General features: G+C 39.3%; 3 protein-coding genes across 4 annotated transcripts; 2 read left to right on the top strand and 1 right to left on the bottom strand.

Annotated features, from left to right (window-relative positions):
* Positions 1–1,382: 1,382 nt before the first annotated feature.
* On the bottom strand, positions 1,383–4,634 carry LOC107191811. Its single transcript, XM_015580926.1, has 5 exons — positions 4,603–4,634; positions 4,022–4,328; positions 3,661–3,956; positions 2,682–2,909; positions 1,383–2,579 (listed from the first exon to the last, which is right to left on the bottom strand). Exons 1-5 carry the CDS (start codon positions 4,610–4,612, stop codon positions 1,597–1,599), a joined length of 1,824 nt encoding a protein of 607 aa, XP_015436412.1. The 5' UTR covers positions 4,613–4,634; the 3' UTR covers positions 1,383–1,596.
* Positions 4,635–5,423: 789 nt separating this feature from the next.
* LOC107191813 (ribosome biogenesis protein TSR3 homolog) lies at positions 5,424–6,878 on the top strand. Of its 2 annotated transcripts, none has more exons than XM_015580930.1 (4): positions 5,424–5,819; positions 5,898–6,055; positions 6,130–6,517; positions 6,623–6,878. In XM_015580930.1, exons 1-4 carry the CDS (start codon positions 5,696–5,698, stop codon positions 6,736–6,738), a joined length of 786 nt encoding a protein of 261 aa, XP_015436416.1. In that variant the 5' UTR covers positions 5,424–5,695; the 3' UTR covers positions 6,739–6,878. The 2 variants fall into 2 exon arrangements, with proteins under 2 accessions (XP_015436416.1, XP_015436415.1); XM_015580929.1 differs by having other exon boundaries at positions 5,889–6,055.
* Positions 6,879–6,930: 52 nt separating this feature from the next.
* Positions 6,931–13,225, top strand: LOC107191812 (F-box only protein 32). Its single transcript, XM_015580928.1, has 7 exons — positions 6,931–7,360; positions 10,218–10,267; positions 10,378–10,427; positions 10,662–10,848; positions 10,970–11,145; positions 11,233–11,483; positions 11,594–13,225. Exons 1-7 carry the CDS (start codon positions 7,239–7,241, stop codon positions 11,790–11,792), a joined length of 1,035 nt encoding a protein of 344 aa, XP_015436414.1. The 5' UTR covers positions 6,931–7,238; the 3' UTR covers positions 11,793–13,225.
* Positions 13,226–14,175: the final 950 nt, after the last annotated feature.

Here is a 14,175-nt window from a genome sequence, read left to right as displayed (position 1 = left end):
TTTGATAAACATATATAAATTCGTATCTAAAATCTTTCATCGATGTTAATGAAATGCTCAAATAAAACAATATTTATTTCGTACTAAAAACAAATTATTAATCATAACCACAAACGCATATAGGATTTTGAGTATAAAACACAAAAATGATAACCTTACAAAATTAGAACTGCATACATCTAGTGTTCTGTAGTTAACAATCTTTTCTTTTTTATTTACTAATTGTGCAAACACGTTGCAAAAGTAAAGAATATAAAATGTTGCAAATACAAACCTTTTCAGTTTCATTTTTGCCTCTTATCAAAGCAGTTGTGAAAAGTGTGTATCAGTACCAGATTTGTTTCTGGAAAATTAAAAATATTTGTAATGTACATCTCATCACTGGATAGTCCGTCGATGTATAGAGAATACAAAATTTACTATACGTTATATTATATAATACATAATGTTAGATCAAACAAAATATGTCATAAAAGTATACATTTTAGGTTTGTGCAGTTCATAAGCATAATGATGCACTCATGTCGCGTTGTAGGAATTTAGATGTTAGCAGTTTCTTTTTTGTCTAATGTGTACCACTAGAATTAGACTTAAAGTTTACACAGGTCTCGAACGCAGTTTCTGCAGCATTGGTGTTCTCGCTACAAATATAAACATTCATCAAGTATTTAAAAAAAATGTTCTCGATTACGTAAAAAAGACATAAATTATTGTTTGACGGTGTTAAGAGTCACAATCGCAGTCAAAGTATCAAAGATTTTACAGAAGCATCGAAAACATTGTGAATGTGAATAGATACACTGCATGTAGGTACCAATGTTCATTACCTATCGTTCATTTCAGTAATTGATTACGTTTCAATTACAAATGATAGAGTGCAATAAATGATGGTATATTACTATCACGTTATTGCTGCACAAAATTACGGAACTAAATTCTACGAATTTAGTTCAGTGACTATATGAATATGGTATGACTTTGTTAACCATCAATTTTAACAAACATTGCACGATGCATATATGCATGATACAAAGTTTAAACTATTCAGATGTTGATATAACAATGATATAACTTTGAGTGTTAAACAAGTAAGAAATCTATTAAAATTAACAAGTATAATAACACAATAAAAATAATTTTCAAACATAACGAAACACTATCATCACATGTGGCACTGAGAAGTTATTTGTAAATGTTATTCTGTATTGAACATTGGTGTTTGAACTATATATAATAAGAATAAAATTTGAAATCATAACAAAATAGATACATCTTTATTTATAACTGAAGACTTGTGGAAAACGCAGTTGTTACGAACAAAGATATTTCTTAGTATATGAAAAATTATACTGATTTACTTCCTGAGAGACTACCATGTGCCGGTTTTATTGCAATGCATAGTGCTGGAAAATGCATTTGCAGAGCAGTACTTATTGATGCGTGAGAAATAAATATCTCATTCTTTAAACAGAAAAGTGAAATGGAACTTCAAAAGTCGTGTACGGGATAAAATGTTTTATAATATTATTAATCGATTGTTTTTATCTTCCGCTTATTCATGAATTAATCTTTTTGCATTATACTTGTTTATGTACATTAAAAACCAGGTTCCAATCGTACGGATAATACGCTACTCAACATTTCACGAATTTCTGCCATTTCCCTTCTGTTTTTCGCTACCATGTTCTCCAAGTTTTTATTCTCTTGAATAATTTTGTCCATCTTTTCCCAATACTTCGTCGAACCAGAACGACGACAACAACAACTTGTTGTAGTCTCCTCTTCATCCGTACGCGGTCGCCTTAAAGACAGATCTTTCTTTATGCGGTGCTTACTGACATCCTGTTGTCCATTTTCTTTGTTTAGACCATTGCCTATGCATTGAGCACAATCACTATGTTCTTCCGAAAGCGTATTTGAGCGTTGCGTGCTGCAACTTTGGTCTTCGTTTCGTAATCTTACATTTTCTTGCAAATCCATTACTCTGTGTTGCACTGTATCGGAAGTACACGTCTTGGAATTACAGAAATCTATTGCATCTATATCGCTTACTCTAGTCTGGCGTTTCAAGGTTCTTCTCCTCTGCGCTAAAACAGGCTCATGAATGTTCTGAATACCGGGAACAAAGCTGTCGCTATGTCTTCGGCCCAGCACCATCGAAAAATTCTCTCCAGGTTTTATATCGCACGATCCATCACTAGCTCTTCGGATATCATACAAATTCAACGAAGTTGTATTTAACAAGGTATCCTCCATGAAGTCAACACTTTCTCCTAAATTTTTCGATTGCGTATTTGCGTGCTCCTTAGGTATCTCCTCTGGCACACTGACGTTAGCGCAAAGTTCTATACTGTCATCAAACAGTAATTTTCTTGGAAACATTTTATCCACTTCCTGGATATCTGCGTCTTGGAACATTTGATCGTGATTTATGTCTGTATTTTCCAAATTTCTAGATGCCTGTGAACTACCTATAGAACTAAGGCCATCGGTCAGATTGTTTTCGTACGTTACTTTTACATCGGCAGGATTAATTTCGATTAAGTCCCCATCATGCCCAAATGCGAAAGATTTTTGTCCTGTGAAGCATTTCGGTTTTCTTACAAAAGATTCGCCACATGGAAATAAAATATGTATATGTATATTTAGTGACAGAAATGTAACATGTAATCAATTCTTACCGATAATCATACGTTTATTACGCATATCAGGACTTTTTGAACGTGGTCGTTCCAAAAATTGCCTATTGTCCGGGGAAAGTACGGAAAGCGTCGTACCACTTTGTTGCAATGGACTGTACTGCTCGTAAGAATTGTAAAGTACATATGGATCATGTTCATGACTTTCGTGTTCTCGTAAGCGTTGCATAATTTTCTGTACAATTTCCGACGGTGCTACGTACGGTGAGCCTTTCAAATATCACAAAATATCATTTTATGTACCGTAACAATACACACCGAACACACTACTCACTACACAATAGTGACAGCATTCATAATAACAATAATAATAACGACGACATTCAGGCAACTAATAATAATTTATAGAAATTATGTATAAATGCATTCGGCATTGACAGATTTTATGAATGAAAAATAGTTCTTAGTATTACAAGCAGCTGCTTCATATTGTAAAGGAAATAAAAATCATTTCCAATGTACGATCACGATAATATAATACGAATTTCATGCATATCCGTTTTCTTGTCAGTTTGAAATAACAAAAGACAGATAACAAACTTTCTAAGTGCACACATATTTACATGTAACAACCAGAAAAAAGCAAATTAAGTGGCATAATTTATAATCTAAATGATATATCGATAAATTCAGTTTTGAATTATCTAAATAAAAACCATTTTCCCAATACAGGAAATTTTTATTTAACATGTCCTAATTCTCGCGAGACTTACAAACTTAATTGGTCCAGACTGTCTGCGATGCGGAAATAGTCGAGACACAGATAATGTGTCGTCGCTTCCTACAAAATTACCGTTTCCGTAACACACTATTGCTATTGATTTGCATGAACATATCCATAATAAAGCTTGTTCCAGTCAGTTACCATTAAATACTTATAACTTTTACACATTAGCTACTTTGTCATTTAATATTCATATATTAGCTTCAAATGTGAATCAATTCTTTGTACATATTTTACCTGTTAATCCTCTGTATCCTAATGAAACAGAATCAAAAGATTCACTTGTTTCTTGTTGATGCTTCATAAAATCATTGATGGCTATGCCCTTTAACTTTGATGGCTGTAAAAATCTTTTTGGTATACGAGACAAAGAACCATTCTCTTGAGGACTGCTGGGACAACCACCAAATCCTAGGCCAAGTAAGATAGCTTCTGGATCTGCTTTCCTGAGCTCTAACAAGCTTTCCACACTACTGCAATGACTGCTATCAGACTGCAAACTTGGATCACGAACTAGTTTATGGGGCAATGAACTACAAAGAAATATAATCACATCATTCTGTGTATATATGTGTATAGATTTTTTTCCACATAATACCTAGGTAGGCCAGATGTATTAATTGTTGACATATTAGGAACATTAATAGGTGCTGATACAGTCATGGTCAGGGATTTGGTTTCCATTGAATATGGAATTTCCTTAGGTTCTGTCATCAATGAAGTAGTAACTTCTTCTAATTGTGCGTCTTGACATTCCTTTGGCTCTGATGCCACCGATACGTTTGATTTGATGGGTGAAGGCAATGAATCAACCCATTGTTGAACTGGACTAGTTCGACGTCTCATGTCCCAAATTCCACGTAGCCAATCAGTTACTTTTATAACTGTTTCTTTGCCTATATTTTCTAATGAATCACAAACAATGATTATTGAATGATGCACAGAAGTCCTAACATTTAAAGAATTTAGTTTTAAAGACTACATAATTCTGTATTCATTTGTAAATTTATTTTTGCAAAGTATATGGAACTTGCTATACACATATTTATGTACAGAACAGTTTGTGTTACATACGCGCGTTACAAATATTTTATATACACAATAATTACATAATTGAATGAATTACGAATTTAGATTTTAAATATCTAGCAAAAAGCCTGCTAAACATTAGTGAAATACCTGGATCCATATCCTTCAAGCAGCACGATGAAGATAACAGGATTAAAATGAAGAAAAAAACGAGCGCGTTTTTTGCACAAATAAGCATTAGCCAGTTATTGTTTTTATATGCGACTGCGAGATTATAATTACAATGATGCATAATCAATGTGAAAATATTAACGCACGAAATACAATGAATATTTACCTACCTTCTAAGTAAACGGAATATCACAGTTGATCACAGTATACAAAACATTCTTAGGCGAATGAAAATGCTTTCAAACACATGTTTATTAGAGATGTATCGCTCTTTGAACGATCTGTGCTCCGCGAACCGATTGAGAACAGAACAGCCACTTGTTACTCACACTATAGGAGTGCGTCAGGGCCGTTTAATGCAGTGGCACTATGCTACTACAAAATGTGAACATTTCATTTATGATCGATATCACGTTTTTAGTTTCTCATATATTCGAATTGCAAAACATACATTGGCGTTTTCATTATCATTTCAAGTGCGTTAGCATTTTCTCTATTTATATACCTAAATATATATAGTCTTCAGAAGTTTTGGAAACGCGTGAATCAACTATACTGTGCAACTAATTGTTGCTAATACATAAATATAGGTATATTTAGTAGTGTTGTAATTCGAAAAATGATAATGTTGCTTACACGTATTATACAATGTTACGTTTACGATGGAAATAAATGTGTACGAATAGTGGTTGCTTTTACATAAATGCGTGTTCTGTATGTATATACATTATATATATAATGCGTCATTGCAAGTGCACGCACGTGATTATACGAAAGTTATCGACAGAGTGTGAATTTGTTCGTGTGTGACAAGTGGCCACTGGCCTCCGAGCCTCCGAGGTGAAGACGGTGAAGACGGTGAAGACTGTAAAGAGTGTGAAGAGTGTGAAGAGTGTGAAGAGTGTGAAGAGTGTGAAGAGTGTGAAAAGTGTGAAAAGTGTGAAGAGTGAAGAGGCCGAAGAGGCCACACCGCCACAGCAGGCTGAGCAGGCCATAGTGGGCCACAGTGTACGACAGTATATGTATCTGCATAGGTCTGATATTACAAAGTATTTCGACGATTCGTAGGTACATGTCATCTCGCGGAAAGAAAAATAAGAAGAAAATATTAACGAGACGACCTCGTCATGTCGTCGGGAAGGAAGAAAAATATCGGCAAGAAAGGGACAAGTCTGACAAAGAGGATGAAGAATCAGGTTAGGAAAAGAAAAACCTTTGATCGAGTGTTTTAAAAAAAAATAGAAACTTTATTATTGAATTTCTAGCGGATGAAGAAGATTGGCCTCTTTCGTTCCCAGTCGCTATGTGGGATTTGGAACAGTGTGATCCCAAGAAATGTTCCGGTAGAAAACTCGCTAGGCACGGCCTGGTGAAAATGCTGAGGTTAGGTGTTCGATTCTCAGGCTTGGTCCTTACTCCAGTCGGTCAGAAGGTACATCGGTATAATGTAATATAGACAAAATTACTTACAATATATATGTTTAGTAAGAAAATATTGCGTTGCAGTGCGTCAGTCCAGCTGATCACGATATTGTAAGAGATTACGGTTGCGCAGTGGTAGATTGTAGTTGGGCACGTTTGGACGATACCCCGTTCGGTAGAATGAGAACTCCGAATCCTCGACTGTTGCCGTTTCTAGTTGCTGCGAATCCAATAAATTACGGTAAACCGTGCCAATTAAGTTGCGTCGAAGCTATAGCAGCAGCTTTAACCATAACAGGCTTTCCGGAAGAGGGTAAATTTTATCTTAGTAAATTTTCTTGGGGCCATTCTTTTTTGGAATTGAACGATGAATTGTTGAAGAAGTATGCTCTTTGTGCGAATGCGGTGGAGGTTATAGCTGCACAGGAGCAATTTTTAGTCGACGCCAAACAGGAAAGGATAGACAGGCTCGGTAATATTGCGATTAGTGTTTCATGTACTTGGTACATGTTACATGTACATACACACAACGTTCGATCGACTCATACAATCGCCGTAATTTTGCTTTTTTTGATAGCTGTTTCAGATTTTCCACCAACCGATTCGGAATCTGAAGAAGAGAAGGAAGAGCCGGTACTTACGAACACCGCATCAGAAGTAGAGGAACGTTTAACGGATCTAAATATAACATGAAGATTATACATATTGTTTGAGTGTATTGTACTCTTCCAAAAGAGATCCACCGCGTTACGCGTTTGCGTATGTTCTATTTTTCAGGTGTGAGCAATAAAAAAAGGATCGAGTGATATGTTCCTCGTTTTCAGCCGATAGAACCGAAATGTTTTTTTTTTTTAATACGTAAGGTATTCGAATATCGCGGTTGTCTGGGACTCATGTGTCGCGCATGCGCTTCTTTTGCGTGATTCAAGATGGCGGGGGATATTCCCGAGAACGACGAAACGGTCGGATGGTCGCACAGCTGATAGGAGAGTGACGTCAGTAAAACAAAGCCATGCGCGGTCGATCGGAGCCGCGAAGCAGACCGAACGGACCGTACCGTCTCGCTGCCAAACATTGGGCGTCCGCGAAACAGTGAGCTGGATTTAGCGAGGTTTCTCCGGGGAAGGTAAAATCGCGCGCGCGCGCGCGCGCGAGAGAGTACGCTTGTCTCTCTGGCGTCTTTCTCGCAGACGATGCCGTTTATATCGAAGGATTGGCGGAGTCCTGGCGAGGAATGGGTGAAGACAGTCGAGGGTTGGGAAAAGAAAAAAATTCTGGAGTGCGCCAACAATAAAACGCTTTCTCTTCTACTCCGGTAAGTGCAATACAAAGCAACCGCCGTGTCTGCCGCTTTTTGTTCTCATTCCACCTTCTCGGTTGCGTTCCTTTGTTTAGCAAGTAACAGTAGACACTCGTGAGTTGCTTCCAGATAATAGGCTCCGATGACAGCTGTTACATCGATCGGGTGACAGTTAGTTCTCGGTTTGTTTACAATCGTGTCTCGTGCTACCGTGTCAGTTGTGTCAAACGTGTTAGTCGTTCTACCGCTCGCGACGGACATTCCGTGTCATCGAAGCGATTAGCCTGTATAGTGGTCAGTGTTTTCTGGTAAGACAATTTTTTCCCATTCCCTGACGAACAGTCCTTCTTGCATTCGCTGTTGTAAAATTTGTGAAATGATTCATAATTTGCACGGAACTTCGGCTTTGTTCGAGAAAGTCTCTCAAATCCGCGGTTCCATTATGAGCGGAAAAAAAGGAATACGCTTCACGTTCAAATAATTTTCGATACGTTTTCGAAAGATACGCATGATGCGCATTCATAAAACGTATCGATTCATCGTCGTACGATAATTCTTGTCGCTGGAATTATTCGTGCATCGGGAACAGTTCGACACAAATCCATTGAAGGGAAGCGAGTGGAAAATATTTACTTAACTTCCGAGATGAATGTAGGATATTTTAAGATGGTCTGTTGTTGTATAGGCAATTTAATTTAAACTTAATTCCAAAAATAGCTGTTCTCGGTCCAATGTCGTTGCTTGGTTTTCATTCCTACTTGTTCAAGATTTTTGCTTGCATCGATAAACAATTCCGTCCGAATTGCCGCGCGTCGTATGCTTCCTTTCGTTCTCCTTGTTTTCCACGACAGTGAATCGTCGTGTTTGTAATTAACGGTGCATGCATGTTCGATACATGGGATCCCCTGCACAAGCTCGCTGCTTCTTTCGTGTCTGCCACGTATTCTCCTATTTGATCTTCCTTTGTTAAGCTAGTGGTATGCGACATACGGCCCAATGGATTGAACGTGTATTTACAGTGGATGGTCTTGCGCGCAAATTATGCTCTGCGACGTGACGTTGCGGGACCGTGAAAGCTGCTCGTGTAAATGTCTAGAGTCTAGGCCCTAGACCCGTTTGCAAACTGACAGGGAGCAAGGAGGCAAGCGAACTGTTGGCACCGCATCACCGTCGCGCTGTCACGCGCTTCGCCAAACAAACGATACCTTTTCTAAGCCTTTCCCCTTCCGCATTGTTTACCACCGGTATCAATCTCAAAGTCCGTCTTCGCGGACCTCGCTTTATGCTTGGAAGCAGGTCTCCGTCGATAGTTCTGCGAGCTACGTTTCAACGGCACGCGTATTTATATCAATTTGCTGTGCACTGTGCACTAGGCACAGTAGGCAATAAATACTGGAGCGCAGTAGTTACGTATTCGTTGGCCTTGGTTTCGCGTATCGCGCAGCATACTTGCAATCAACGAATCCCAAGACCCAGGCGACGAAACCGTTCTGAATCGCGAATTCTGAACTTTGTTTCGGAACGTGTAACGTTGACGCGAAACGAAACCAACTATTGCTCGAAGCGTTTTGGTACGGACTCGAATTCCCACGAAATCCCCTCCAAATTCTTCTCGAATCTTATATCGAAGATGTGCAATGCGTGCTTCGTTTCTCGGTACACGGATAAATTATCGTTGGAGAAAGGACCGAGCGAAGTTCCTGAAATTGCGAATAGAAATGGTATATGTACATATGTATACAATTCTATTTCATGACCGTATCCTGGTACGAAAGTAGGTCGTGACCTAGCTAACCCAGACCTGAACCAATTTCACGATCTGCTTTCGTTTCGGTTGGTTCTGACAAATTCAGTACAACAATACATGCATCTGGACAGATATCTTGTTTATCAGGATTTTCGTAAAGAAGCGATATATTTCGTATGAGTCACCTTTCTTTTTTTAAATTATGGGTAGGCTGAAAATTTGCTACCCCGAGATAATCCTTTCAGATGCTCTCAACCATTGTGAATACGGTACCTAACCTGTCGGAGATATTGCTTGCACGCGTGTCCCGAGTATTACCGTTGGTTACATAATGTAACAGATTATTGGTACGGGGTTTCTCTCCCGGTGTCGCGTGAGCGCGTTAGTACAAGGTCTTTGCCAGTGAGGATACATACATCGATCAAGTGATTGAAAATTCGTCAACCTAAAAGTTGCGAACCGCATCGAAAAATACGATCGAAGGGATCCAACGATTCGTCTGTCTTCGTTTCGGTCTACAATTTCAACCGACATTTATATCGACAATTCACCTTCAGCGTACGCATTGTGAAGTTCGATTTCCAAGCGAACAGAAACGGGTTGGCCACTGACATATCGTTACAATTCATAATGTATTCAAGTCTATTGAATTCACTGAGTCAGACGCGTTTATTTTCCTTCTACTTCTTCTTCTTCTTCTTCTTCTGCTTTCAGACGCGCGAATCCCTGTCCAGGAGTTACTACTCATTGTATACATATGTATAGTAAGACAATTTCGAAGGTCGGGTTTCTTCAATAAGAATCGAGCAAAAATCGAGTTTACTTTCAGTTTTGATTCGCGTGTTGAATTTTCGAGTCAGTTTGTTGCAGGGAAGGGTGTGAGTTCTGTTTTTCGTCGGTACTATGTTATAATCGCAGGAATTAGTCACGGGTGATTGCAAGGACCAGTTTGATTGTTATCGCACGTCGCTATTCGAACAGTTTACTAGTGTCCCGCCGTCTGTGTACATGTATTTTGGTTGTTAACAAACGACAACGATTCTACTCTTTCTAAGCGCAGCGAACGCGATGGAAAAAAGGATGATATACACATGTATGATCGTTCGGTTCGTTTGGTTGTTGCAGCAATGGCGACAAGGATGCGGCGGAGAAGAAGGAAAAGGACAAAAGGAAGGGTGAGTGTGAGACTAAAGTCGTACATTAAAGAAAGCGCGTCCGCTAGGACGAAAGGACCACCGTTCCCGTTTTGATTCTTTCGATTAACGTTTCCTTCGTATAATTTTAGAGAACATCGTCCAGCCGCATTGCCACATCACGCTCAAATGCACGCGCGAGGTGAGTGACTCGTTCCAGGCCCGCTTATATTTAACTCAGCTTCGCGAAAGGGGAAACGGTGCGAGATGAGATTTGTCGGTTAAAAGAAGATCGTATGTTTGTCGCGTACAGATTAACGGGGAATGCAAGGGACATAAAAGAACGACGAAGGGAAAGTAAACGAAGCGAATGAGAAGAAGCGTGGAAAATGGAAAGTGGATGTAGCAGCGTTGTGTTGTATGTTGTATTCCGTAGATCGCGGGTTTCAACGGATTGAGCGACGCGCTCAAACGGCTCGACTTCTTGTCCGCGGTGCACGATTGTCGGCGCTTCAACTACATCGTACGACTGTTGGATCTATTGGTCAGCCATAGAATGGGTGGTCTCAGTGGGTGCGCTCAGCGAGTCCTTTTCAACATGCTGGAAGAAGTCGCGCTAGAAGGTAACTCCCGAATCACGAATCGTTCGTTCGTACAATCTGCCGATCGCGAAATCCTTCCGATCGATCGAAAAGAAATATTGGTTCGTTTCTGCATTACGTTTATACCATGTGTGTTGTGCAGTGTCGTTGTCGCAGCAACAAACTGGAAGGCTTCGGCGTTTGATCGAAAGAGTGCGAGCTTTCAGCGCAGGCTGCTGTTGGGGAGGAAGACCTTTGGGTTCGGTAATCTTGTGGGAGAAGCACAAAGCAGCTCTTGAGAGAATCCTGCAAATTGCCTCGTCGATCACTATAACTCAGGTACGGCCCGGTACGGCCCGGTAATTTAAACTGAAGGAAAGAAAGAATAGACCGGGTCGATCATCACGGTCGCAATTCGTTTTCCAGCCGGACGAAAAACAGCAACCGCAGTGGTCCGACTTGCCCGCCGAATGCCGCCGAGAGGTGCTTCTCCGGTTGAGTGATCCGCGAGACATCGAAGCTTCGTCCGAAGCCTGCGAACATCTCGCTGTCCTGGCTCAGGAGCAAAGAATCTGGCGAGAGCTCGCACAGTATCACTTCACACCCCAACAAATAACCACTACCAGACAAAACAATCCTGGGAAAGACTGGAAAACAATATTCACCATCGCTCGAAGGTATGATACGGATACGCGCGCACGGCTGCTGTTTTTATTGGACCGTTCATGGCGAAGCGTAGAACTCGCGAACAGGTCTTATCGCGTTTATCGCGAACCAATGTGTTTAGGTCGTTCGGGCTGCGAGAAGAATATGCAGAGATGATTCAGTTGTGCCGCAATTGCCGTTGCTTGTTTTGGCGATCGTTGGGTCATCCTTGTATCGCTGACCAGGATCCGGCATTTCAAGAAAAATTGGCGGATGTCGATCAAGCCTCCCTCCACGTTCCCATTCCTCCGCAAACCTTTCTCAAGTTCTTTTCGCTGTGAACGCTTCGCACGCGCTCGTGTTTTAAACACGCGATCAATCACACACAAGCATCGAAACCGTCCGCGACCGGTCATTATTCTTCGGCTGTACCGGCACGCGGCGCGTTATCCAACTTCAGCTAAACATACGCGATCAAAACGCGTCACTCCTCGCCTAGAAACTCTAACGTCGTCGTTCAAACTTCCTAATGTATGTTCAATTCTAACGGATTAATCCGAAGGCAGAAATTGCACCATCTTTTTCTTATATTTGTGTTTCAAGCTTTGACGTTCTACAAGCTACCAGAATTCCGCATACGTAATTCTAACTTACACACTCAACAGTCATCCGATGAACTGTTTACAAATGGGGCGTTCGAACTTCTAGGAGACGAGTGAACAGATTAGAGCTTATAATAACGAAACGACAATTATTCAGTTGGTACTAATCGAAAAACGTATCGGCGCGTCTTCGAATCTGCGCGACCGTTTGCGGAATTCGTTTGGCCCTCCTTTCGGCAGCTGTTGTAGCGATAGTTGGTTTCTACTTAGGTGAATTTAATTTCGAATCTTTGCATTTATTTCGCACGATAATACGAGCTCTGTCTCGAGCATTTTTACACTTACTTATATCCGTTTTTATATGTAGATTCTATGCGTATACATTCCGCGTGGATGTTCGCTCGCCTTCTGTCCTCGTCAAAGACAGAGATAATTATTTTTTCAAATAGTCGGACAAATTACGACGAGTGAATTCTCTTCTAATTTTCGAGTACAGTGTAACGTATCTACGAATCCAGCTACATTCACGACAATTAAAGACAAGAGCACGGAAACACGTGAACTCCGTCGTCGCACTGTGTATGCTCCTTTAAACAATGGAAGAATTCCTATCTCACGATGCTTAGTATACATTTTTTATTCTATGTACTGATTTATGACGACGACTATAAAACGTCATCGGATTTTCCAAGATTTCGCAAATACAGAAAGAACAATGATCGATTATTTTGGAACGTTGAAAATTATACTGCCAAAACGGATGCTATTGCATATAGACGAATTGTAGCGTCTTCTGTAAATTCTTTTCACAGAGGTACGGTATAGTTCTTTTGATATTGCTTGTTTTCTTTTAACGGTAACAATTACGATCATTGCACGCGTATATATACATTTTACTAATCCGACGGATTACTAAAAAGGGACGACCAAACGACATTTGCGTTATACGTGCATACATATATACATATTATACATATGGTCTTCGGTGGCCGAATGCAATACGAGCTGTAGACAGGTGCAACCATCTAGCAGTTCGTTGGACGCTGCATCGTTTCATGCACCGACCTGTGCTCTCTTGGATCGACATTATTTTACTTACGTAAACAATTGTAGAGCAGCGTTGTGTAAAATGCTTTCAAATAAAAAAAATACTTGTATATATACATTAAATTGTTTTAATATATATATTGAAATTTGTATGTCTCTTACAATCTTTTTAATATATATATTAAAATTCATTTAAGTATGTATATGTACCACTATCTGTACATACTGATGTACATATGAAAAACTGTATTTTTTTAAATTCCTATTATTCTTATACATATGTTACTTACACGATCTACTAGACCAGATGATTGAGCCATTAGTGAAATCAGAGACTGGTGAAATTATGTAACTGTCACTAATGCATACGCATGTAGCTATTATACATATTATATTCGTTAAACGATGCAGATATTAAAGATCACCTTTACTGAACATTTTATACACTTTGTGTATATGTGCGTACATTATTCGTGTAATATGTTCAGTGGTTTCATTTACATTTTCAATTTGCGTATGCTTTCGAGAAATTTGTGATAATTACATTTGTTTATTTGTGTTGCACGCATGCGTATGCAATATACATACATGTAACATCTTACGCATGTATGCAGTACATATTATATAGCATCAATGTCCTTTCTTCTAAATATGTAGGTCAACAATTTAAACTTTCCTACTACCATAATATTTTGGGTATTCTCCCGAGCTACTTTTGCGTCTTATTTTTGTTCACTTGAAAACAAAATAGTAAACTTCGGATTCTTATCTAGAAGATGTTAATGCTGGTTGCATGAATGATCATATTTATTAGATTGTATATATGTATAACTATCCGTACGAACGAACGTGCATGGCTTGTAAGCATAGCACGTAGCATTGTATGTATTTATTTCGCTTTTTACTTGTGCAATCGTGATCAATTCTTGGTATTTTGTAACGGCATAACATATGATAATATTCATCTCTCATACTGATCTCTACAAATCTCTACTGTATCAACGTGACCAAGTTTAAAAGCTGCTCCACCCACAAAGTATAAGATGGTATAAGCCAGTATAAGCTATAAGAATAG

This window comes from Dufourea novaeangliae, unplaced genomic scaffold (assembly GCF_001272555.1).
Source record: "Dufourea novaeangliae isolate 0120121106 unplaced genomic scaffold, ASM127255v1 scaffold228, whole genome shotgun sequence".
Classification (NCBI taxonomy): Eukaryota; Metazoa; Arthropoda; class Insecta; order Hymenoptera; family Halictidae; genus Dufourea; species Dufourea novaeangliae.
The sequence above is the reverse complement of the archived record's forward strand: the minus strand, read 5'-3'. Positions and strand labels throughout refer to the sequence as shown.

Coding starts and splice junctions, on each gene's coding strand:
- LOC107191811 (XM_015580926.1), bottom strand. Junction 2,910..3,660: donor AGGATACAGAGGATTAACAG/GTAAAATATGTA, acceptor GATATTTGAAAG/GCTCACCGTACGTAGCACCG. Junction 2,580..2,681: donor TAATAAACGTATGATTATCG/GTAAGAATTGAT, acceptor AATGCTTCACAG/GACAAAAATCTTTCGCATTT.
- LOC107191812 (XM_015580928.1), top strand. CDS start 7,239: ATGCCGTTTATATCGAAGGATTGGCGGAGTCCTGGCGAGGAATGGGTG. Junction 10,268..10,377: donor GGAAAAGGACAAAAGGAAGG/GTGAGTGTGAGA, acceptor GTATAATTTTAG/AGAACATCGTCCAGCCGCAT. Junction 11,146..11,232: donor CGTCGATCACTATAACTCAG/GTACGGCCCGGT, acceptor TTCGTTTTCCAG/CCGGACGAAAAACAGCAACC.
- LOC107191813 (XM_015580929.1), top strand. CDS start 5,696: ATGTCATCTCGCGGAAAGAAAAATAAGAAGAAAATATTAACGAGACGA. Junction 6,056..6,129: donor TTACTCCAGTCGGTCAGAAG/GTACATCGGTAT, acceptor ATTGCGTTGCAG/TGCGTCAGTCCAGCTGATCA. Junction 6,518..6,622: donor GGAAAGGATAGACAGGCTCG/GTAATATTGCGA, acceptor TTTTTTTGATAG/CTGTTTCAGATTTTCCACCA.